Genomic DNA, 24,059 nt, shown 5'->3' on the forward strand with positions numbered 1-24,059 from the left:
TATGTACTTAAATTATATTGAAAATCTATAAAATTTAGAATTATTTGCAACGACGCGAAGGCATTTGAAACAAATCGATTATAAATAGCTCCTCAAGTGTGATGTATCCAGATCCTTTTGGCACAATAATTGAGAAAAATATTTAATTTTTATATGAAGTACTAACACTTCTGAGTTAAAAATAGCATAAATTATTACTTTGTTGAATAAATTATTTGCTACATTGAATATAAATATTCGACAAATTTGTCTAATTTTCGAGGTGAACATTTCATTTCAGAGTATAATATACATTTTAAACAAGAGCTCTAAATTTATAGAGGCATCACATTATTGAAAACAATCTTTGAAATGAAATAATACTGATATTTGAGGCAGTATATAGGATTATATCAAAGTGGTTTCATTAGAAGCAGATCAACAACAGATCTTAACAACTCTATGCGAAGAATAGTCCAAGATATTTAAATAATTTGGGCCTATGACTATGTCAGGTCATATTACTCCCAACCTCAATACCCAACAGGTGAATTTGCAGTGATAGTGTAATTTTATGTCCAGACAGGATCCGGAGCCGCAACACCTTGTTTCTTTGTAAAACCAGCAGCCTAAATTCCAGATTTTTTTGATGATCTGTATTGATGGTAGTGATCTGTTATTGTGAACGGGATGTACACCAGCATTTACTACAAACCCAACTGAAATATGATTTTAGTTTATTTAGAAAGTTGGAATGCCGGACCTTGTTAAAAGCCTCCGATTTGTCAAGAGCGATAGCATGAGTTTCTCCATATTTCATTTTTCCATACGTTGGTGACATAGGCTGGGAGATCTTCGGTTATCTATATTCACGAAAGTCATATTGATGGTCACTGATAATTTTAGACTCAAGATAACTCAAAATTTGTTTTTCAACGACATTCTCTATGACCTTGGCAATAGACAACTTTAGAAATAAAGAACACTAGTCTGAGGTAAAAATAGAATAGTCGAAATAGAAAGATAAAAGTAATTAAAGCATTCCACATTTGACAGAGATAACTAAACCATAAGTTTTTTTGTATTTTGTCCTAGTATTGGAACAAGAATGTCATCAAATGCACACTCTAGTATTACAATGACTATGGATGTTTTTTCGTTCATTATTCCATGTATATTTGGAATTGAAAAAGAGACGTGGCTTTAAAAACATGTGGAAAGTAGATCACATTTCTCAGTGAATGATAATAGATTGAATGAATGAAATTTCAGCAAATATTACAGATATGTATTTTTTAAGAGGTGATAAGTCAAAAAAAACTTTATAATTTATGGAAAAAATTTCTAAAAGTCGAGAAGTGTATACTGTATAGTTGTTGTATACAATGGTATATCATTAGATTGGTATGTTTAACAGTCTAACATCTAATAGCTGTCGCTTTTATGGATATCATTCATATGGGGAATAATAAATTTGTCTATTTAAGAATAAAAGAAAAGGCCATAATTTGAGAATATTTGAATAATAGATTCAAATTGTCCATAGAAAAATGTAGAAACCAAAGCAAAAATTCAAAAAATCACCGTATAATAATATTTTATTTATAATTAATATTTATTTTCATCAAATATTAATAGTGTTTGATTGTTAGGTTATGATTCATGTCGGTACGTAGCCTGCAAAATGTGATGTTGTTTTTTAAATGTAAGGAACTTTTAAATGATTTTTTTTAATTGCTAAAAAATTTTTTTGCCTCACACTATATGAAAACTCAGGGAAAACTACGTTCAAATTTTTATTTGCTTTACCCTGACAATCTTCATCTGAATAACAGATTTTTTGAGTTAAGTTCTGTAAATATCTCAACATATATTTAATTTATTTATTAATAATTTTATTATGAAATTTATTATTAATCTTGGCATCATAGTTTCCAATATTGATTATTGATTTGATTCATCAATAAAACAGTATTTCGGGTTTCAAAACTATATTCTTCACTTTTTTATTTGGATTTGCTTTAAATATATGTTTTCAATTTTACAACTATAATTATTTTCATTCCATTTCATCGTTTTACAGTTAATGATCCTCTAATATCATCATTTATCCTTCTTTGTTGAGATTGATTTAAAAATTAATACAATAATAACAAAAATATTTCATCAACTACTAAATTATGTGATAAAAAAACTCACCATCCGTAGAAATTTTAAACACAACGACATTATACAAAACACCTCATTCTAGCACACTATGCTTCTCCAGCATCTCAACTTCCTCAGCATCCCGTTTGTAAAAATCTTATAAAATTTCAACAGGTACACAAACGACTAAAGTCACTAATATAAATATAATTTGGAAAAACCTTTTTTTTCAAAACTTATGAAAATAGTAATAAGAAGTAGCTCGTCGTAATCACAGTCATATGAAATTAACAACAATTGTTAAATATCTGGTTACACTGGATGCACCCTGGCCCAAAGAAGTCCATGCGTTGGTTGCCGACGCCTTCTTACGTCATCGGTCAATACTTGCGTCGCGGCGGCGCGTCTGTTGTTTCTTCGCCCCCCCCAATGATAGTCCACCCTTCTGGAAATATTTCGTTGCCCCTCTGACATACATTAATTGGAATTCGGATATTTTAACGAATCAAGATAAAGAGAACTGGCAGAAGGTAGATTCAAATAAAACTTACTGTATCGTGTTTTCCTCTATGAATTAATCCTTAAAAAATTGCTGAAAAATCCCACATTGTGGTTCTTATTAAATTCGCAATTCAATGCTTTCAAAAATGCCATAAAAACGTATCCAATGGCGTTAAATCCAGATAAGTTGATGACCATAAAATGGTGGCACTACAACCAAATCAAAAGATGAAATTTATCACTCTGTGTGGAAGTATTTCTTCTTATTGACAAATTATTTAATCCAACTCTTTAGAAAAAAAAAGGAGCTCCAAAAACTGAGCTATTTCTGACAAGTAGTATCTCGTGTTAATGTACGAAATTATATCATTTGTATGCTTTTTTTATGTTCTATATCATTCCTTCAAAAAAACATTCCTGTAAAGATTTATTTGAGAAACTACTGACAAGTTTTTGTAGAACCGTTTTGTGAAAACAAAAATTAATACAGTCATTTTTGGAAACAATTATCTAAAATAATTAATTTTTACTGAACATCTGCGGTGAGTATTTGTTCTTGCGGTGTGGGTCACCGTAGATTTCAAAAAAGTTGGATGGAGTCACTTTTTCGGTTGGCCAACTTTGCTTTTTTCATATCCACTCACAGCACAATCAATTAAGTCTTAATTGAATATTTGTTAAGTTGATTTTATCATCAAATAATTAACACTATCAAACAATCAATTCTAGCCTTTTTTTAATACTGTTGATCCTTCAGACACAACGCAAGTGTCCAAAAATAGATATAATCTACTTTTTCCGAGATTTGGAAATTGGTATTGATGTAGCTGCAGGGGCCCAGAATAATTTTGAAAGTGATTAATGGAACAAATAAGTTTGGGAACCAATGATTTAAAGCAATGAAGTGATAATCTATAGTTTATTGATATAATGGATGTAATATGTCAAATATAATGTTATTAATTCAAATTCTTTATTTCTTCACTGAAAAGGTTGATGGTAAAAGAAGTATTTACATTATAAAATGAAAATGCTAGAATTGTCTATCATTATACATCTTAGTTATTTTAACAATGCGATTCCTTTGAAGGCGACAAAATCGTTTGTAATTTTTCATTTGACCACATTTTTGCTTCCAGAATAAATTATTATTTTGATATATAAATTGGTCAGGGGCCAAGCAACGGTTCATCTAGGTATATACTGAGTTGAACGTAATTATTGATCAACAAAACTTCAATTTTTGGTTTTTTCAAGATCATTTGTATAGACTTGTATTTCATAAAATATTTACCACCGTGACCTAAAAAATCACTTATATATGTTCAAATTCAATTCGGTTTATGTAAGATGTATTCAAAGCTCTTGAATTCTCAATTTACTTGGCATTTTGCCAAATATCTTTTGGCGTGATTATTTGCCAATTAAAAAATCGAAAATTATATTTATAGATTTTGTTATTACAGGTTATTGATGATTCAGAGATCCATAAAAAATGTTTCTATTTCATATACTTTATCTACAGATGTTTTAAATCGATATAAAAGTCAAAAGTAAAGAATAATATATGAAAATAGTAATAGAAATTGCGATAAGTAAACATGAAAGTTATATTATTCATATTTATTTTCTTAAATACATTGAATAAGGTTTGTTTTAATAAATAACGCATTTCTTTGCTTAAAGTATTCTAGTTTGTAATCAAATTATATGAATTGATAAAGTACCTTCTACAAGAGTATCAAAATAAAATCTGTTTACATTTATACATACAAATATTGCTACCTGTGATAAGACAAGGGGCTACTTTTTCTCCTATAAAACTTCATTTATCGTATTTTTTTTTTCACGCTTCGTATATTTTCGTCCAAAATATTACAATTTGTTACTTTAAGGTGAGCCGAATCATTGGTGCTATTCATCAATCCTATATCTCATTACTCAGTGTGAGCCATATTTTAGTTAAAGTCTCAGGCTACGGAAAGAGAAAATGGGGTTTTATTATGATATGAGATGTAATTCAACTACCATAATCAAAACAAGAGGTTAAGATGTAGTACAAACTCGGTGCTTCGACGTCGAAGCTCAACTGAATATGAAAATTCGTACAAATTATTTTGCCATCAACATAATGCAACCTTTCAAACAGCTCAAAAATAAATCATTGTGAAAATCATTCAATCAAAACATGAATATAGCGATCTTTACCTAACCTCTATCTGTCTTTCGTTCTCATGTCAAAACATTCATGTTTGGAAAATCATTTTCATGCAACAAAGAGTTATTAGCAGTCGTGGAAGCGTATTTTAGGCATCGGTCTCCTATTAAATGCTGTATGCAGCGTCCGACTTGGGAGTAGACGTTGACGTCTACGCCAGGCACAGCGTCAGTGGTCAATACATCTTATACACGAAAGGCGACGTCTCGTTCACTACAGTAGTCGACAAACAGTGTTAGCATGTAGTCGTGTGATCGCATACGAAGAAAACTCAACAAGGTACCGATTATATACGAAAAGGGAAAAAGAAGGATGTTCAAATATATGTGCGAGAATATAAATTAAAACTGCCATCAAGGCGTCCTAAGCCCATATCACCTGAAGAAAAAGTTGTCTGTCACTTTTATTATATAATGCACAATAACAATGAACTGATTCTTTTAATAATATGTCTTTTTCCCTATCGAATTTCGACATTCTCTGCTGACGCCAGATACGACGTTTATGCTGCAATGGTTCGAAATAACTAGAGTCACGGCGCAAAGCATTTGAATGGCGCCTACGGTGTCCACACGCCAACGTCAGCGTGTGAAAGAGAACACAACAACACAACAGTACAATTCTACTACTACAAGACCATAGCCTTAACAATCGTCTAGATTCTCATATTATGGATGAGATCTGCACATTATCACTTTTTTATGTAAAAAGCAAGTACAAGAGGGTAAGCCCTATTGTAATCGAGTAGCTCGAGTGGTACTTGCCGTGTGGATATTGATCTTGAACTTCTGTAGATTGTAGTGTTCGGGAAAGACGTCAAAAGTTTCATTTTGAATGCATTTCAAATAAAGTAGGACTTAAAAATTTTTTTATAACAAAAAAATTCCTTATTTTCATTGTAACCTTTTTTTTGTAAATCGCAAGCACCTTATTACACTCGTGTAGTTCAAGTGGTGCCTGCCTTGTAGAGATGTCTGTGGATATTGATCTTGCCTTGCTAGGTGCTTATGAGCCACGTCTGCCTGTCGATTAGGTCTTTTAAATACTGCTTCTAGGTGGTATTATGTTGGACAGCTCAGAAGAGCATTTGCCGTGGTAGTATCGGTTAAACATGGTCAGGTAACTGGAATGAATAGATGTCAAGTCCAAAAACTGAAGAAATCTCATCGTATTCCACTAAATTGACAGTTAGGGGAACCTATTAAGTACGAGACGAGTTTAGTATGGGTGCGATACTTTTTATTGGTCATGGTTCGTACGTTTCAAGTAGAGTTTTTATCTATACCGAAGTCTACATCATATTTTTTATTTTATATACATTAATTTGGCGAAAGTCAAAAATGAGTTTAATGTCTAATCTTGATTTCTTATTACTGTTTCAAATCTATTATTCAACGACTGCTGTCTGGTCTTTTAATCAATTCTGATTTTATTGGGATGATTTTAAGGTCTAATTTTGGGAATCTAAATGTCAACTTCCTCGTCTTGTAATAACCCAGATGAAATTCACCAAAAAAATGACATTTATGTCTGAATAAAAGACCAGAATATTAAAATTTTAATTAACTTGTAAAACTTTGAATTTCCAGTATGCCAAACAGGAATTCCCGTACCAAAGCACAGTGGTCGTAAAGCAAGTTATAAACTTAAAGAAGATCTAATTTGAGTTTCAGCGAAATTTTTAAAATAATTGAGTCGGGATTATGATGTTATATAACTTTTTTAACCACTGAACGAGATAAATTTATATCACTGTAAATTTCGACAAAAAAATTAACGTTAGTAGTTGTTGGAATTATATGAAAGGAAAGTAAAATTGCACTAAAGCTCGGAAATTGACCAAAAGTTAAATTAAAATGGACTGAAAGTGTAGGTGACTAGATATTGAATTAGGGTCCAATGTCCAATATGGAATTATTATAACCCAACATGCCTTATATAAATACAGCTACCTTTTTGTATACTCGGTGTATGTGATGTTTTATATGTAAAGTTGATAAAGGTCATTTATTCGTTTAAAGATCTATTTTGGTTATTGACACACAGTATTGTAATTTCGTATGCAAATATAATACGTATAAGTGATGAGGTTACTTGTTTTCGTGAAGCTGTTAAAATTACTTCGCTTTTCTTTTGCACCTGTTTCCAAAAATATGAAAATAGTCTCAAATAGCTCTGCAATAGAATATAGCATTTCAAAAGTATTCACAAAATATCTTAATTTATTAAGATGACGCATTTTCAACCTATTCGGTTTACGTTTCATTAATTCGCTTCAACTTCATCTTTATAACCAATTTTTTTCCCGGAGTTTGTCTAAATTCAAAATATCAGATTAAATTTAAACTTTGTACACTTGTCTAAGACTGACAAGATTCAAAAATTTCTCTCCGTATCCTTTGTATGAAGGTAAGAAAGATATAGTCTGGAGTCCCCCAACATATTATATACATATTAAAAACGGATAAACATCGCAAATTGAACTAAAAACCAAAAAATACAACACAGTAAAAACTTTGCGAAGCGCGTCATTTAAAAAGTGAAAACAAAAAAAAACACCAATAGCAATAATCAAACGTGAGGTGCTTTCTATGATTTTCTTGAACCAACTTTGTGTTTAGAAATGGAACTAGTAAAAACTACAACGAGTGACTTTGACTTCTAAACTTCGATATCAACATTTTGAGTGAGTAGGTAAATGGTGAAAAGTAGAATAAACTAGATACTCAGTAAATAATTTTCAGTAAATAATTTTCAGTAAACTAAAAAAATCATTCAGGTGTACCCTAAAGTTATTTTAAAAATGTCATAGAAAGAACCCCACGGTTTTATATTTTCTCATCAGTAATGTTATTCTTATGCCAAGAATTATTTTTTACTTTTCAGTTTGATTACTCTTAAAAGCGTGATTTTAGTTTTTTTAAACTATGATTCATTACTTAAGATGTATTACTACTAATTGTGGTTGACATATATGTATAATCCCCTTTAGAGCAAATATTATTGTTTTCTTAGACTCCAAAGAATGCTGCCAAATATTAGAGTGCCTGCTTATTATTGTGCTTCGAAAGTTTTTTTTTTCTTCTTATAATATATTTTTATAGTCGATAAAAACTAGTAATAAAATTAATTTTATCCTAATTTTAGCATAGGGTTATCAGAAATCTTCTATTATAGACTGAAAATATATATCACGCAAAGAACCTACTGAATACAAACATGATGTCATACACGATACATCAATGCACCCTTTTATTTCATTATTTTAATATGTGGTTGCATGCAACTAAAAGTAGACAGGTCATACTACAATTGAGAAGATATATAATTAAAATAGTAGTGAAAAAATGAGAGTTTACTAGTGTAAACTTCAATAGAACGTGTTTTCACGTTATAATTAACTATTTCATTCTGCAAAAAGTCATCTAGAAAATTAAAACTGCCAACCTCGTTTTAGTAGTTAAGAACAGAGTATCTGTAAATTTTTTTAAAGATGATAAAAACGAATTTTTTCTATAATTTGAATCCTCGGGGAAAAAAGAAACAGGGAAACAAGTGTACAACTCAATAACAGTAGAAGATAAAAGGAGAATAAAAACTGAAACTTCAGTTCTCTGTCGCTCGAAAAGGGATCAAATGTGTTAGATAAAAAGAAAAAGGAAACTGAAACTAACCCGAAATCTCCAATTTACATTTGAGGAATTGATTGAATAATTTTTTTTTTTTCGCCTTTGATGAAAAAAGATGAGTGAATAAGTTTTTGATTAGGCTTTTCGTGTCGATTATGATTGTTGCTGATCCAGTTTTAGAAAAAATTAAAAGTTTTTTTAAACAAAATGTAGTTATTTCTATTTCAAACGTACCTTTCTTGAAAAACAGATCTCGTATACTCATAATACAATGCAAATTATAATATAACCAATCAATTTGAGACGATTCCGAACTAACGAATACGATATACCGATTTGTTATTTACGATTCTATGTAGATCTAATTTTAGATCCAGGGAATTTTCTAATAGGTCTAAGAGATTTTATTGTGAAAAAATCTGGATTTGTTTATTTCTTTTTCAGAGAAAAAGACGGCGTTTGATCATAGTTTATGAAACCAATACGATTGTCTTTCTTAATTAGGTGTAATTAATAATAAACCTTCGTAAACAGGAAGAAATACTAAAATAACGAGTTAATTTCTATATGGTTTGCTCAGTACTAAATATCCAACAGTTGGAGCGACTAATCTGGTTTATATTTGGTTTTTTTTTGTTATTCATTTAAGCTTGAATTTCCACACACAATCGTTTTGCTGTTTCACTCCTCAATTCATCATTTATCTTGGTTTTTATTATGTTCATTGCCAATATCTTCTCCGTTTAGTTTTACATTCATATATTATTTATCATTTTGCATATAAGAGCTTTCTTACATGAGCCCTGCGTTTTCTGAACTAACTTTTTGAGCTTGGAAGCGTATGAATTACTCGTGAACAAGGAATATGAAAAAATATTACATTACCAATCAGATATATATGAAATAAAGCACCTAACCTAACCTAACCTAACCTTACTCGACTTCTTTCGAATATTCCAGACACCAATTACCACACAGTAAAGTTAGACTGGTAAAGTTATAATTTTTAAGTGTAGGATACGCTTAAATTATGAAATCTTCGCAGAATATAAAAATGTTCAGTCACAGGAATATCTTTGGTGGAAGGAGAAGAAGAAAGTAGACAAAGCGGGAGGTCTAAGAAAAGTTTTTACTAGTGAATAGAACCGAAGAGACTGACAGGTATTGACGCAGTATAGAATGGTGACTGATTAGCTCCAATGTAAAGGCTAGTCGTGATGCTGTCAAGACAAGTACCAGCTCAAAGGCAAAGAATGGTGTAAACAGAGTTTAATGAATCATTAGACTTAGAGGCAGTTTTTTTTCAATCTCCTTCTCTTTATTCACCCTCATCGATATCTTGCCTTTACCATGTATGGGTTTTCACTCTGCAGCCTGAATATCAATTAGTACCTAGGAATATCAGTTTATACAGAGTTTGTATAGAGCCTCACTCTATACTGTTACTACATACAGCACAAATAAGTGAGTTACCACGTTTAGAAGCTTTTTTCTTAAAGTAGGTCCAACCCGGATTGGTATAATTCAGCGATTAACCATTCCGGAAGATCCAACCTCTTTTCATGTGGGTATTATATGCTTTCCTTATTTTGACATCTTAACATTCTCAAGTAGTTGACCTCTGTTATATCTGTGTCTAACACATTTAAAATGACACGTCCAGCTGTCTTATTTTTGATCCGTAGCGCTGCCTTCGTTTTCTCAGGTACAAGCTCTAGTTTCATCCATTTACCAATTTTATGTATGACAATATTTTTTTGTGAAGATTCTGTCATATTATACATTCCAGAGAAGAGTACCAAGTACTATAAGTTTTGAATCATTAAAGGGAACTGTGAGCTTTTATTATGTTTAGTCTCTTTAGGGAATTGTCTTGATTTCAATTGAGTCAAGAGGCAATGTCGAAGATTTCATACATAGGTAGTAGGTGGTTCATCAGAACTTCATCAGTTTGTGAAAAGGATAATTGCTATGTCGTATCTCATTTTTATTAATAAATTGAAAAATGTTTTTTTTACTTCCATTTCTATATTTTTCGCAGTATAGACTAAAGAATGTGTTAAAATAACTTATGTTTTGTTTACATATTATACAACATGTTAGTTGTTTGTCTCAATATAAATTGCGTGGTAACTACTGTTTATTTTAATAAAAAAAATTTCAACGCGAGTGAAGTTAAATGTTCAATCTGGATGTTTATTTATTTTAGCTCCTTAAAAATTACTGTTGTTTATTGTTAAAATTTATTATAAGTCAAAGTTTAAGCATTCCAAACTGTTTGAAAAGTATTATATAAAGAAAATGCTTCCATTTAAATAACTGTCCGAAACACCTTTAATAATTTCACACCGATTTAAGCACTCAAAAACCCATATACTGGATAACTACCAGAATCCCTTTATAGAAGCCATAGTTCCACTACAACAAACTTCCAACTACGAGCAACAAGCAGCAGCGACCTCTGCAGTATTATCTAATCATGCAGGTTCACTGCAGATACATAGTTCCCTACTACCGGTGTATTATACGCAACTTTATACAATACCAACTTGCAACTATATATAAAAATATTTTTATCGGTTATTAACGTATGGGAGATTTAGTAGAACAAATTTGATTGTACTAATTTTTAATATTTTTTTTCAAACTTCATCTATTGCAATATAAAATTTATTTTTATGTTTTCCGATAGCAAACTAGAGAACTTTTAAAACTCACCTGTCCATTTTCTGTAACCATTGCTGGTATTTAAAAACCTAACCCCTTAACTGACAGACAATTAGTCAATTAGATTGAGCAAATCTCAGGAATGTTCACTAATATAAACCGGCATTATTCAGTCGCGCGACCAACTATGTCGACTAGCTCTTTGCCACTGGAAAGAGCAGCTATGGAAAATGGAAATAAGTGTGGAAGGGATGCGAGCCAATAGCTGTTAGCAACCCTTAGTATCGACCGGAAAATAGGTTTGATAACAAAAAGACGTGGAAAAAGTTTTCCTAGCAGGAATATTTTTTTGAGGTTACAGGCTCGGTATCGGTTGTTTTAAGAGATAATATTTCTATTTGATTGCTTTTAGGGTGGAAGGAAATTAGATTAGAATATTTACATAATAGTTACAGTTTCAATATATAATAAATAACTCACAAAACATTATTTGCGTATATGTATAATACACAATCATTTTCAAAAAAGTTCATAAACAAAATTAGACTAAAACTGATGTTGAACTATTACTGAAAATGATGTTAGACTTTTTGTACATTTTAAATCTTTTGAAATAAGGTTACGGCAAAGTTTGAACCGTTTTCTCAATTTTGTAATGAGTTTCAGCTCGGTTCCTAATTTTTTAAAACACTTAATATGAAGCTTCAAAAGTATGTAACTTTGCTCAGTTTCAGTTTCACGTGGCATTAGTGCAATTAATTATTGTGGCTAAAGCGAGCTTTAGTAAACTAAATAAAGTATTAGAAATTATTTTAAGTAATGATTCCAAGTTTGAGATGGATTTAATGTGTTTATGTATCTTTAAATTCAAATGAAACTTGTGTGGAGAGATTATGAATTCATTTACAATCAAACAATGAAGCCGGGTAGAGAAGAATGTAAATATTGCAATGTCAAATATCACACCTCTGATTATTACCATTTTTATCGTAATAAAAATTTCATCATAAATCCTTTCTGTTACTTTTTTAATATATAATTAAAATTAGTGGGATGTTCACTTGGAATTATTTTATTTAAAACAAATTGTAGCTTTAGGCTTTAGACTAGTATTATATAATTGTGAAAATTAAGTCCGCCTCTGAGAAATTTTGAAGGTCGAGTTTGCCAGGCTAAGAAGAAGAGAATGAGGGATGTAAAGAAAACAAGGACCCGGACTGATTTTATTATTTTAAGCGAAGTGTAACCTTCGTTATTCGAGAAAGTTTTATTGGTCGAGGGAGAAGTTTTTGACAAAGAAATTTGACTACTTCAATTGTAGATCTGGTTATTAGAACTGAACAGTTTGTATGGTTCATATAAGTATATAATTTTATAAATTTTTAAAGGATTAATATAATTACGATTTGATTTTCAGTTTATGACGTACGTATGTACGTTTCGGGGATTCGGGAGCAATTCAGCAAGAATATAAAGTTGAAGTTATAAATTTTGAGCTCATAAACTGAAAGTTTATGGAATACTAATTATAGTTTCACTGATCACAATTTCAAATATAAATATCAAATATATATGAATATAAGAAAGAAACAATAAAAACATTGGTTTGATCTATATCTAGGTAGACGCTAGGAACAGGTTAAGTATATTTATTCTACTTGAATCTGTATTGATGGGATTGTTGGGATTTATTCATATACTCAATTGATTTAGATCCATGGAAAGAAGAAATCATTGCCAATGTGAGCCAAAGGGTGTTTTGAATTAATCGTTTGTATGGAATACAGAGAACTAAGGGAGTTTATGAGAATGAGGTAATTGTCTTTTTAGCTGTCCATACCCCTGTGATCGATTTAGAGGCATCTGTATATTTATCTTTATAGCTTTTGTTGATAAATTACCTCGATTTCAAACTATTGCGGTCTTTACCAAAATATTTATCAACAAAACCATATAAAAAAGATCTAAGAAGTCTAAAAAATTGAAGAAATTTATCTTTGTAAGAAGAAAATCTTGGTCTCTATAAACTTGAATCTTATTAAAGCAGGGTTTGAATTTCTTTTATCTTGTATTGTTAGAGTTTTGCCGCAATTTTGAATCTTCAACAACTAGGTTTCCATGCTATAGGTGATAATTCAGTAAACTATTGGTGGACAGATGTAAATTTGTTGAAAGAACGCTCTAATTCTTTTTTTAAGTGAAAAGTCTTTCTAATTTATTAAAATTCTTGTACATCTATTTAGCACTATTTGCGTTATACTTCAGGAGGGCTCTCCTAATTCCCACTGTAGACTTTTTCTGGTTTAGATCTGAAAGCTATAATGATAATCCTTAAATTTAACTGACTATCACGTATAGATAATTCGTAATAACTGATAACATATGTATTATTGGCTATGATATGCTCTAAATATAGACAAGTTGAAGAAATTCATTTTGAGGATAATTCTTCTAACGTAACTGAGTATATTTGTGTTCACTATTATTTTGTTTTGCACTAATCTTATCCTAAAAAATCATTTTGTTCTATATTTAATGATGCTCGTATAAATAAAGATAAACAATAACATGGCGTTTAAATACCGATTCACGTAACGTTTATGTACACTTAGAAATAAAAAAACAGCTGGTTTTTCTCACGTGGCAGGTACGTAGATAATTATTATTCTTCCTTCACGTCATCACGACGAATTTTGATTATGGGGAAGGGAGAACTGCATGTATTCTAAACTTTACCGAAATACGTTTCGAACAAATATAACAATCTATTTTCGTTACTATTTTTGTAGATGTTCTATCAAATGGATCCGTTTTATTTACATGTTGATCGTGTGTACGAGGAGCGATAAAAAATATAGTGAATTACACACATATAGTGATATAATACATTTTACTTAGAATTGTACACTTATCGTTATGTTAGTTGTTAACAACATAATTTATGGGATAAAAGTCGGAATATACAATAGAAAACCATCCTATCAATCAATGAAAGTAACAGATCAAGGTCATGATAATTGTGAGACATAATGCGATCAGAGTGCCATTTAAAGGTAACAACTAAAAACTTCGGATCCTACATTTGGTAAGATATGAGAAATATTGTTCAAAAATATATCAACGACTTTCCCCACTGTTGGTTTTAAGCTGATAAAAGTCATTCTTTGTCTATCCATAGCAGCCTTTTTCACCAGATTAATCACCATACGATTTTTGAATCTTCCCGAGGTTGAATATGTGCAAGAAAATAAACGTTGTAACCCTATTCTCGGCACTTGTACTAGAACCAATCTTATGTATAGAATGAATATAAATGAATATATGAATACAATTATGAATAATGTAAAAGTCGTCAAATTTGCAGATGACATTACTCTCCTTACAAAAGCAGCAAATGAGGAAAAAGCAACACTAAATATTCGAAGAGCTGACAATTGATTTAACAAATGATCCAAAAAGTAGAGAATGAAATTTGATAAATCAGTGAAGATCAATTTTTGCGAATAAAACATACCTATAGCAGTTAATGTAATGGAGATACGGTATAAACTATCTAGGAATGATTCTCAATTCTAAACTTAGATCTAAAGATAAAAAATATAAAAAGCAATGTATTGTATTATATACAAAAAATTCCATTTAATAAACTGCTTAGATACAAGCAGATTTTAAAACCAAACATATGGACAACTGTAAGATCGACTAGCACAGGTCCCGTTCAAAAATTTTGAAACAACATGTTTTGTGAATGATTCATATCAAATTGAAAACACAGGTACCTCAAAGTACCAAATATAGATATCAACACCTCGAAGACACACTACATAATCAAGTTAATATCGAAGTGATAAAGCTACTCGATCAATACGATATAAAGATTAGGCTGAAGAGTACGAAACCTTTAGATCTAGTTTAAGTGAAAATGGACAGTATGAAAAGTAGAAAATAGCGATGAATGGATGTTCACATTTAAGAACTGAATATTTTATAACTCACTTGTAAGACTCGTATAAATGAACTTTGATTACAAAAAAACATTGCTTGGTCGATTTCTATCAGGATTAATAAACTTTTTCTGGAATAAGTTGATGTAGAAGTATGTGATATTTTACTCTTGTGAGATCTGAATATTTTTTTAAAATTCTCGTGAATTTCTTTAAGAATTTTGTAGCCCCAATCTTCCTTAGGAACTGGTAGTCGCCCTCAGTAAAAGTATATAAAAACTCAGGTGGGGTGAACAATTAATATTAAATTGGATACCACCAGCTTTTCAATAAACGACGTTAAAACTATTCCCGGACACGATTATCCAAATTGATATTTATTGCTAATAACAGTAAAAAAGTTTCAGCAACAAATATATTTATTCAAAAAATAGAGCACAACAAAAGCAGTTATAAATTAAAAACAACAATATTAAAGATAAGGCTGGGACTTATGTAGGGAAATCCGGGATGGTTTCAGATCTCAACTAGATTCCCAAATGTTAAAGTTGAGGTTGTGCTTGTAGTCTGGTGATTGTTGTGGAAACTCCCAACTTTGCAGCTGTAGAATAATAAGAAAGAAGAAAATCACCACAAATTTATTAAAATTTACATTTGCTTGAAGTGTAGATAGGTAGATGAAGAATTCGAATTAATTCCGAGGTTTTATAGAATTTATTGAATGGATTAGGAGGTCGATAACAAATTAATTTCTTCAATAACTCGAAAGGTAGAATAATTAAAACCGAAGTGACTACTGTGCCACAATACGTGAACAAAGGAATACTCAAAATATTTGAAGAAAAACATAACAAGCCGAATGGCATGTTACATGTTTTATAAATGGGTCATAATTAAATGTAGAATAATTATTCCAAGACTCCTGGAACAGCTACTGGGAACAATTAGCGAAACGTCGTATTCTTCACTTTTGTAATAGTCTTCTTCTTAATATGACTGTTGAATGAATCGATTCTTAAATTTAAAGATAAATCCTGTTTATTATTCCAATTCAATTATTATTACTTAAATTATATTTCATATGGTAATGACCGGAAGCGTTATTCAATTCAACATATAATGAGTTTAATAATATCACACTTATTTATAAACACGAGTTTGCAGTCATTTCCCTAGTCAAATAAATAATTAAAACCACTCAACCCCAACGCTTCCGATGTATATAGACTAAGCATTTGAAATCGATTCATAAAATGGAGAATTACTCGATAGTATATACAATGATCACGTTGTTTGGCATAAATTGGTAATAAAGATGTCTGTTAATTAGGTTATGTTTTTGTAAATTTCTAAATTATAAATAGCCTTACTGTCGAGCCCGCTGCGTTTATAGATGTACTAGTTTGCAGAAATATATTGGTAGAAACATATTATCAATAATAGACATTGAAAAAAAGCTGGGTATCGAGAGAGCCATTAATCACATGCTGAATACTATATTTCATTAGCAAAACTAGGTATATAAGATTAAAAAAATAAACAATGTTTTGATGTTCATTTAGATAAAATTCGTTAGTTCAACTGTCGTTTGAATTTGAATAAGAGTCAGACTATTCAAATTGAATTTGAGGTAATACAAGGTTTTGCATGGTAATTGCTGTTAATTTATTTTGAAATCTGTCGTCACCGGAACTGTGGTTCATTTCTACCTGCGGTTATATAAATAGTTACAGAAGATCTTCCGAACGGCTTGTAATCAAATCTGTTTTTAAATTTCAAAAATATAGCGATACGTTTTTCTATAGACACTTTTTTGTTCATACGTATTCCTCGATCGTACATTTACTATTTCTATAATTTAACAAAAATTGAAATCAGAAATCCTAGTTCTTCTTGATAATGGTCTTTACTTCAGAAACCTCGTCCAAGGATCCTGGTGCAATATATGGAGTAAGACTACGACATCACTACATAACATACATTTCTCTATTCTCACCTGTCCCAAAATGTTTGAGTGAAAAACACCTCGCACACCACTCACAAAGAGTCGTTTAGCCACTTTTATCCATCAAGCACATCCTCACTGCAGTCAATAGCGCATACCATCACTTTAATTTGAAACCTAACCTTTAGAAGACCTAAAGGAAGTTAATCGAAGTTACCAAGATGTATCAAAAAGATAATATATGTATTCCAAGAAATTTTGTAACAATATTTCTGTTTTGTGTATCAATGACCAGAGGTATGGAGGCATGTAGCATTGAAATCAAAAAATAACATCTTCAGTTATACAGGAATTAAATGTGAAAATCCCGACCTCGCTACATGCTTCCTGAGAGGAGATATTCCTGATACGGACGGAAAACAAAACGTTAGTAATGCGCTAAAATCTTCCTCGGAATTCAACTACTTTTTCTTACAGAAATTTGTGAGGGTGTGCTTTTCATACAGTTTTCATCTAAATAGAATATTCTTCTAAATGTCAAATGTCTTCGTTTTTAATAAAATTCCGTCTTTATTTCCATTGCTTGCACTAAGATAAAATAGTTGGGCTCGTTAAGCAAATCAAAATCAATAATTATCAGTGAAACATTGTTTGTGTAGAATACCTGGACTATGACCCACTTGATCGCTCAAATATTCAGGGATATGTTATTTTTTGATAATATAATGAAGATGACAGAATATTTTCGATGTGTAAATTCTGGAAGCGTGCCAGTTCTTCCTTCGTTTTTGTTTTTCATATATTATTATTAACATAAGTTGATTTCATATTAGGTCATATTTTGTTTTGTGTAACTTAAACTTAGTATTTATTTATACAAAATAATTGTAGTACCTCATTAAAATAACATTTTTTATTTCACGGCAATTAAACAGATTGAATCCTCCTTTGACATTGATAGAAAATGTATTGATGATTCTGTATAATTCAACAGAATAATTCTATTCATAGAACAAACAGAATTATTATTATCTCTTATCCAAACTAAAACTTGATTGTCCAATCTATATAAAATTATCAATTTGCTTCGTTATTGACGACTGCCGAAATAACCGATTTTTCAAGTCTCTCTCCTTTTAAAAACTTTTTATAATGTTTATTATCATCATTTATCTATTTGAACAAAAGTTTCAGCTTTTAGAATATTTTCATCTGTTTTTAAGGTAAAAAGATATTCCGAACCTTCCTCATCGTTAACTTACTCATTTCCATTTTGAAACAGTCACAGAGTTGCCTTGACGCTTCTATTCTATTTCTAACAAAACACAATGAAAGTTTAAAGTTTTAGAAAAGACACTGTGAACAAAATTTCAAAAAAGCGACTCTAGTGGCACACTGACAAGCCTGGATGTATAATTAATTCACTATATTTTTTCATCACGTCTTGTATCTTTGTTCCCCTTTGGGCACTTTGCAATCAACTATTACTGAATTTTCGTGATTAATCTTTTCCTATTTTAATATTCCTACATAGCTGCAAAATTATAAATCGGCTGCTGGTCGAAAAGTAAAAATAAAAATAATAAAAGCACAGGAAGGAACGCCACGCCACGTATAGTGAATCGAAAAAGGGCCATTCAATTCATCAATTTACGACAAATACCAACTTGTTTCTGTCTAGATATGACGAATGGACTTTTATAAATAGAAGGTAATACCTGTAAATTGTGCATTTATATCTTTTCTTTGATAACTGATAATTTTAATTGAATTGTATTTAGGTTATAAAAATTTCCTTTCATATCAGAAGAAAAATATTAACTTCTTCCTGCAATATAATCTTTGGTTATATTAATATCAAGTCAATAAGTTGTAAACACCGTAAAACATATGCAGCTAGGAATCTTTCATGTTTTTATTGTCGTCTCTTGGCTTAATTCCCAGTTATTTATGAATAACAAGAATAAATATACCGATTAGTCGATTTGCCATTTTACGAAACTTCACGTTACTGATTTTTATAATGTCAGATCAAAACTATATCTCATACATACATTTGCATAGCATGCTCTAAATGATTCCAGTACTCAGTACTTCAAAAGTGATTAGTACATGGCCATGTGTTGTTTGTGTGTTGACGGAAGAAGAAATAATTGGACTTAAATAAAGAATACAGAACCCCTAGAAGCTCATTTAATTACACCCAGAGATTTGTAGTACCTACTCTGTTGTCACCAACCGCTGCTCAATTCTACAATTTAAAAAATACCTCTAGGACCAGACTGCTCAACCGCAGGCCCGCGGCCACACTGTGGCCAGCGAGTACGCACCAGATTCAAAAATCCCGCGACGCACATTATGGATCCAGCAGACGTCAATTCAGGCTATTAATTGAAGAAAAAATCAGAGAATATGGAGAGTTACAACTGTGTATTGTGCTGTGCAATGCCTTTCAAGGCGTAGAATGTTGAAACATTTCTTAAACTTGCGAGAACATGTGTCGCAGTTTTTAGAGCAGAAAGGGGCTTTACCATTCGTAGTTGATTTACTGAAGAATACATCCTGGTTAAGTGATCTTGCATTTCTTGTTGACATTACGAATCACCTCAATATTTTGAATTTCAAATTTCAGGGTAAAGAGTGTTCACTTCCGACTTCCGATGTTTAATTTGATAAGCGGATTCAAAGCAAAATTGAATATAGAAAATAGGAATTTGGGTAAAAGATTAACTGGATTAACCTCGGATATTATTATTGTTATTAATTATTAGATATAACGCAATAAAAACCGTATTTATATAATCAAATTATAATTAAATTGTGCATGGTCACTTTGTGGTTTTTTGACCAAAGGTGAAATGGTTTGAATTGGAAATTCAAAAGCCTCCATTATTCAAACAAAAAGTTTTTGTATTTACAAATTCTGCCTCATATTTCAGTATAAGATCGTCTAATGTTTGAGATCTTGTGATTGCTAAGATTTATTTAATAAAGTCTGAGTCCAGGAATGGATATTCTGGATCGTATGAGTCATCTGTCACGTACTGTATCTCGAAATTATATTTGTTCACGTGAATAGTTTAACCATTTTGAGTAAACTTTGGTGACCCTTAACTATAATATTTTGATTTAATACTGTTATATGTATTTTTTGTTATTTTTAATGGTTATGGTCTTTGAGAAAAAAATTGTTTTAGAGCAATTTGTAATTGGCATTTTCATACAAAAATCTTAAAAACTCTACCTCACTAAATAAAAGAGATAGACCTACATGTTATATGTTATGGATATCTCTATGTTATATTATAAAACGTGGGTAGTTTATAATGAAAAAAATCTGCTACCTCAAGAAATGATGCTAGGTCTGGTACAGCATGAACCCATCATAATCGTTAATAAAATAACAGTTTTATGTAACATAAAATATTCAACGTAAACTTGTTGATTAGAATGAATATTCTTACCTCAACGTCAATGCTGGTTATGGACGGGAATCTTCTATTTATGAGTTGTGACATCCTTTCAATATTTTATTACGATAACCAACGCACTTATTTCACAAATAAAATAGTAATAAATAATAATTTACTAAGGAAGGGATAATTGATTAAATTCAAAATTATCTGTGGAAAAATTCAAATTTTTCGTTTTAATCTTTTAATTATAATTAGTATGAAGTAAATATGAATTTTCCAAAATTTGGGGCAACCATCTAATAGGCCTATAGAACTTTACGCTTCCAGGTTCTTTCTATCGCTTTAAAGTCGTTATTATTAGTGCTAATTTCCAGTTTGATGAAAAGTACCATATTTTCATTGTATTTTTCTGGAAGTTGCCGAAGATTGTATTCCCGATACGGAGGTTTTCCGCTATTATCAATTCTTTGAGTGCTTTTAGTGCTCTATTTAGTTTCCTTTAGTGTTCAGTACATTTTATTGATTATTGATTGATTGTTCCTCTTTTCGATTATTTATTTAAAAATTATCCCTGCTTTCCTGGCATAATTATGTATATATATATTTTAATGATATTCATACTTCAATAGAAAAGTTGAGGTAGTCCTACTTACCATCACACCTGTCAAGCATAGAACAAAAACACCAAGCACTCCAAAAGGTCAGTTGAGGCAGTATTCGTCATGTTTGATATTTATAACGCCTTACAAATTGTACCAACTGTTACATATTTGTTCTGTGTTGAATATTTTGTCGTTACGTTTTAATGTACATTTACAACTTTCTCTACTTCATAGAATCAGTCATACAAGGTGCCAGATGTTATACCTTAAACGGTTTATATTTGGCGATTTTGCTTTACTATAGACAGACGTGACATTCGACATTGACTGTGTCTGTCATTCTGAGCAATGTTACATATTAAACGCTGTTTGTTTGATGCATATATGTAATACTCCTATATGTAGTATAAAGTGTCTCGAACGAGAAAGAAAATAAATATTGTGGGCACCGTAACGTAGAGACGTTTTTTCCTATAAGAACCGTCCATACAGGAGTATTACATATATGGTTTGATACTTCTTTTTCCTTGGAAGTGTGACGCGGTAGGCCCCTTTTTCTCAAGTATGTACACCGTTCGTTTTTGTAGCCAACGCTAATTATTTTAAACTGCTATATATATACGTATATAACTAATATAACGCCCAAGGGCCCAAAACAGTTAAATATTGAGTAAATCTTGCTAATAATCACAAGAAGAACCTTCGACACCATCTGTACAATTGGGATTGTCTCAATTTGAGAACGAAATATTTAAATAATCATCAATATTTTCATAGTATAGGAAAAAGTATTTTTGAGTCAATATAAACAATTTTAACATGAAAATTTTGTGCTCTGATTTAAATCTTGATTTATTCTTTTTATATAAAGATGAAAACATATAATAACGGTTGTTACTTTTGAATAATTCTGATGATAAATAGAAAAAAAACTGGTCTAATTTCGAAAATCTCGCATATGTTAGGACATATTAAGCTTCACCACCTTCTTCAGCTTTCTTGAGGTAACTATGTAAAGAATATTTATCTTCATCATCAAGTATAAATCTGTAAATAACGGCACCGATCGATGTTCCGCATATCGGAGCTAATTCATACAGCCAATGATCTTTCCAATTATTATAGTATGCCGCAGGCGGGAACGATCTGGCAGAATTGAGACCTGCTCCTGTCAAAGGTTCTAAAGCAAAAATTATACCACAAACGCCCAACGCAATTCTGACTGGTAGAGAATCTTTCAAAGCAGAATTTTTAGCATCTATAGCTCCAAGTACTATCCAGATCAAAACAGTTGCACCTAGCATTTCGATGACAAATCCTTGTATAGGTGAAAGTTCCCATTTGAGACGTAACAAACAAATATTTTGACTTTCGTCGGGTGCAACTAAATATAATGTGATCCATCCCAGAAAACACCCAATGTATTGTGCTACTACATAGACCAAAAATCTCTTCCAGGACATTTTCTGAACTATTAGAAACGCTATGGAAACGCCAGGATTCAAATGGACGGGTCCATCGGCGTGAAGCATCTGTAAAGCGGCTAATATAGCGAAAGCGAATGCAAATGATGGGATAACTGGTCCGATACCATATTGAAATAAACATCCCATACATCCTATGAACATCATTATGAAAGTTCCGATTGTTTCTGTGAATAGTCCAAGTATTAGCGGAGATGGAAATTCGATTTTATCGTCTACACACATTTTCAATTTTATTTTGAATATTGAAAAAAAATATTTAACAGGAACTACCAAATAAATACGCCGTAAAACACATATGACATTTTGTCAAAAATATTTCTGTCAAAATATCATGTAGAGAGCCTTGAATTTTAGTTGCCATACATGGGCGAATGAAATTAACATTGAAATGACAATTGTCTTTTAAACTTTTCAAATTGATTAAGTACGAGTTCATATACGAGGGTTTAGTTTTCAATTTAACAAAGAAACAAGATAGGTTCCATCTAGAGTTATGAATCCATGAAAGAAATCTGTGTAAAACGCATTAATAAGGCCTAGGAAATGTTATGAATAATTCTTCAATCAATATGTGGCAAATGCCCTCTTCTAATATGTTATTAGTTTCTCTATCTCTTTAATCTTAATTCGACGATCGTCTAGTATGATATGGTGAGTTTTTTCGATGGTTGTCGTAGTTATGCGTTTTAATTAAGAGTTCCAAAATTTTACGATCGTAAATGATGGTGTAGAGTCTCCGTACACAATTTCTAACTTCCCTTTCAATTGTGTAGACGTATTGTCTTTCAGAAACAAATATTCAATGAGAGCTCCATACTCAGTTGTTTCCATTATCAAAAAAATCCCAACGACTCCTTATACCATCGAAAATCTCTCAAGCATGCGCATATATGTATCCCAACTAATATTCATAAGTGCTGACATCTTCAACTTGAAATCGGATACTTTTCATATATAGTATAGAGGATGTTAATGTCTTTAAAACACCAAGACGTAGCTGGAGTGCTTGAAATAGAGCAAACGTTTGAATGAAACGAATACTTCAAGTTATTTTTTATTCATCCCATCCTTTTAAATCATACACTGATGTTTATATTGAAAAATGTATAAATATGAACTAATAATGTTGAATGGTTTTGTATGATATATATACCTTTCGTTGTCAAGTATATTGAATGTGTCACTAGAAATCAATTTTTTAGCCACAATTGATATTGATTTTATTTAGACTAAAACTATAATTAATTCTATTAGCAATGAACCTCTTCCTCCTCCTCTTCCTCGATCTAGCTTGTTATTTATATTGTCGTCAGTAACTGCATTTAATTTTTATCGTTTTAGTTATAAATGTTTTTGTAATGTGGTTGCACTATTGATGTTTAATGACATAGATATGTCCTGTCTTTTCTGGAAATTAACAATTAGAAGTAGCAGCAATTTTTCGATGAAAGGTACGTTCAGAAATCAACCTTGTGACTGCTGGGGCAGTTATTTTGGGTTGTGCGTACAAAATTAAACACGTA

General features: G+C 31.0%; 1 protein-coding gene across 13 annotated transcripts in view; it reads right to left on the reverse strand.

The window, feature by feature from the left end:
• LOC130441938 (uncharacterized) overlaps positions 1–24,059 on the reverse strand; it is a 247,460-nt gene that overhangs the window by 195,515 nt on the left and 27,886 nt on the right. For 5 of the 13 annotated variants that reach the window (XM_056775833.1, XM_056775832.1, XM_056775838.1 and 2 more), the window contains exon 2: positions 20,496–20,654. The exons of 1 other annotated variant lie outside the window; for it this stretch is intronic. In XM_056775833.1, coding sequence (XP_056631811.1) covers positions 20,496–20,549 — 54 coding nt within the window. In that variant the 5' untranslated portion in view covers positions 20,550–20,654. Of the gene's footprint in view, positions 1–2,178; positions 2,263–11,193; positions 11,529–20,495; positions 20,655–21,100; positions 21,477–24,059 lie in introns of those variants that run through there. 7 more of the 13 variants (XM_056775840.1, XM_056775839.1, XM_056775836.1 and 4 more) reach the window with 4 other exon arrangements.

This window comes from Diorhabda sublineata, chromosome 3 (assembly GCF_026230105.1).
Source record: "Diorhabda sublineata isolate icDioSubl1.1 chromosome 3, icDioSubl1.1, whole genome shotgun sequence".
Lineage (NCBI taxonomy): Eukaryota > Metazoa > Arthropoda > Insecta > Coleoptera > Chrysomelidae > Diorhabda > Diorhabda sublineata.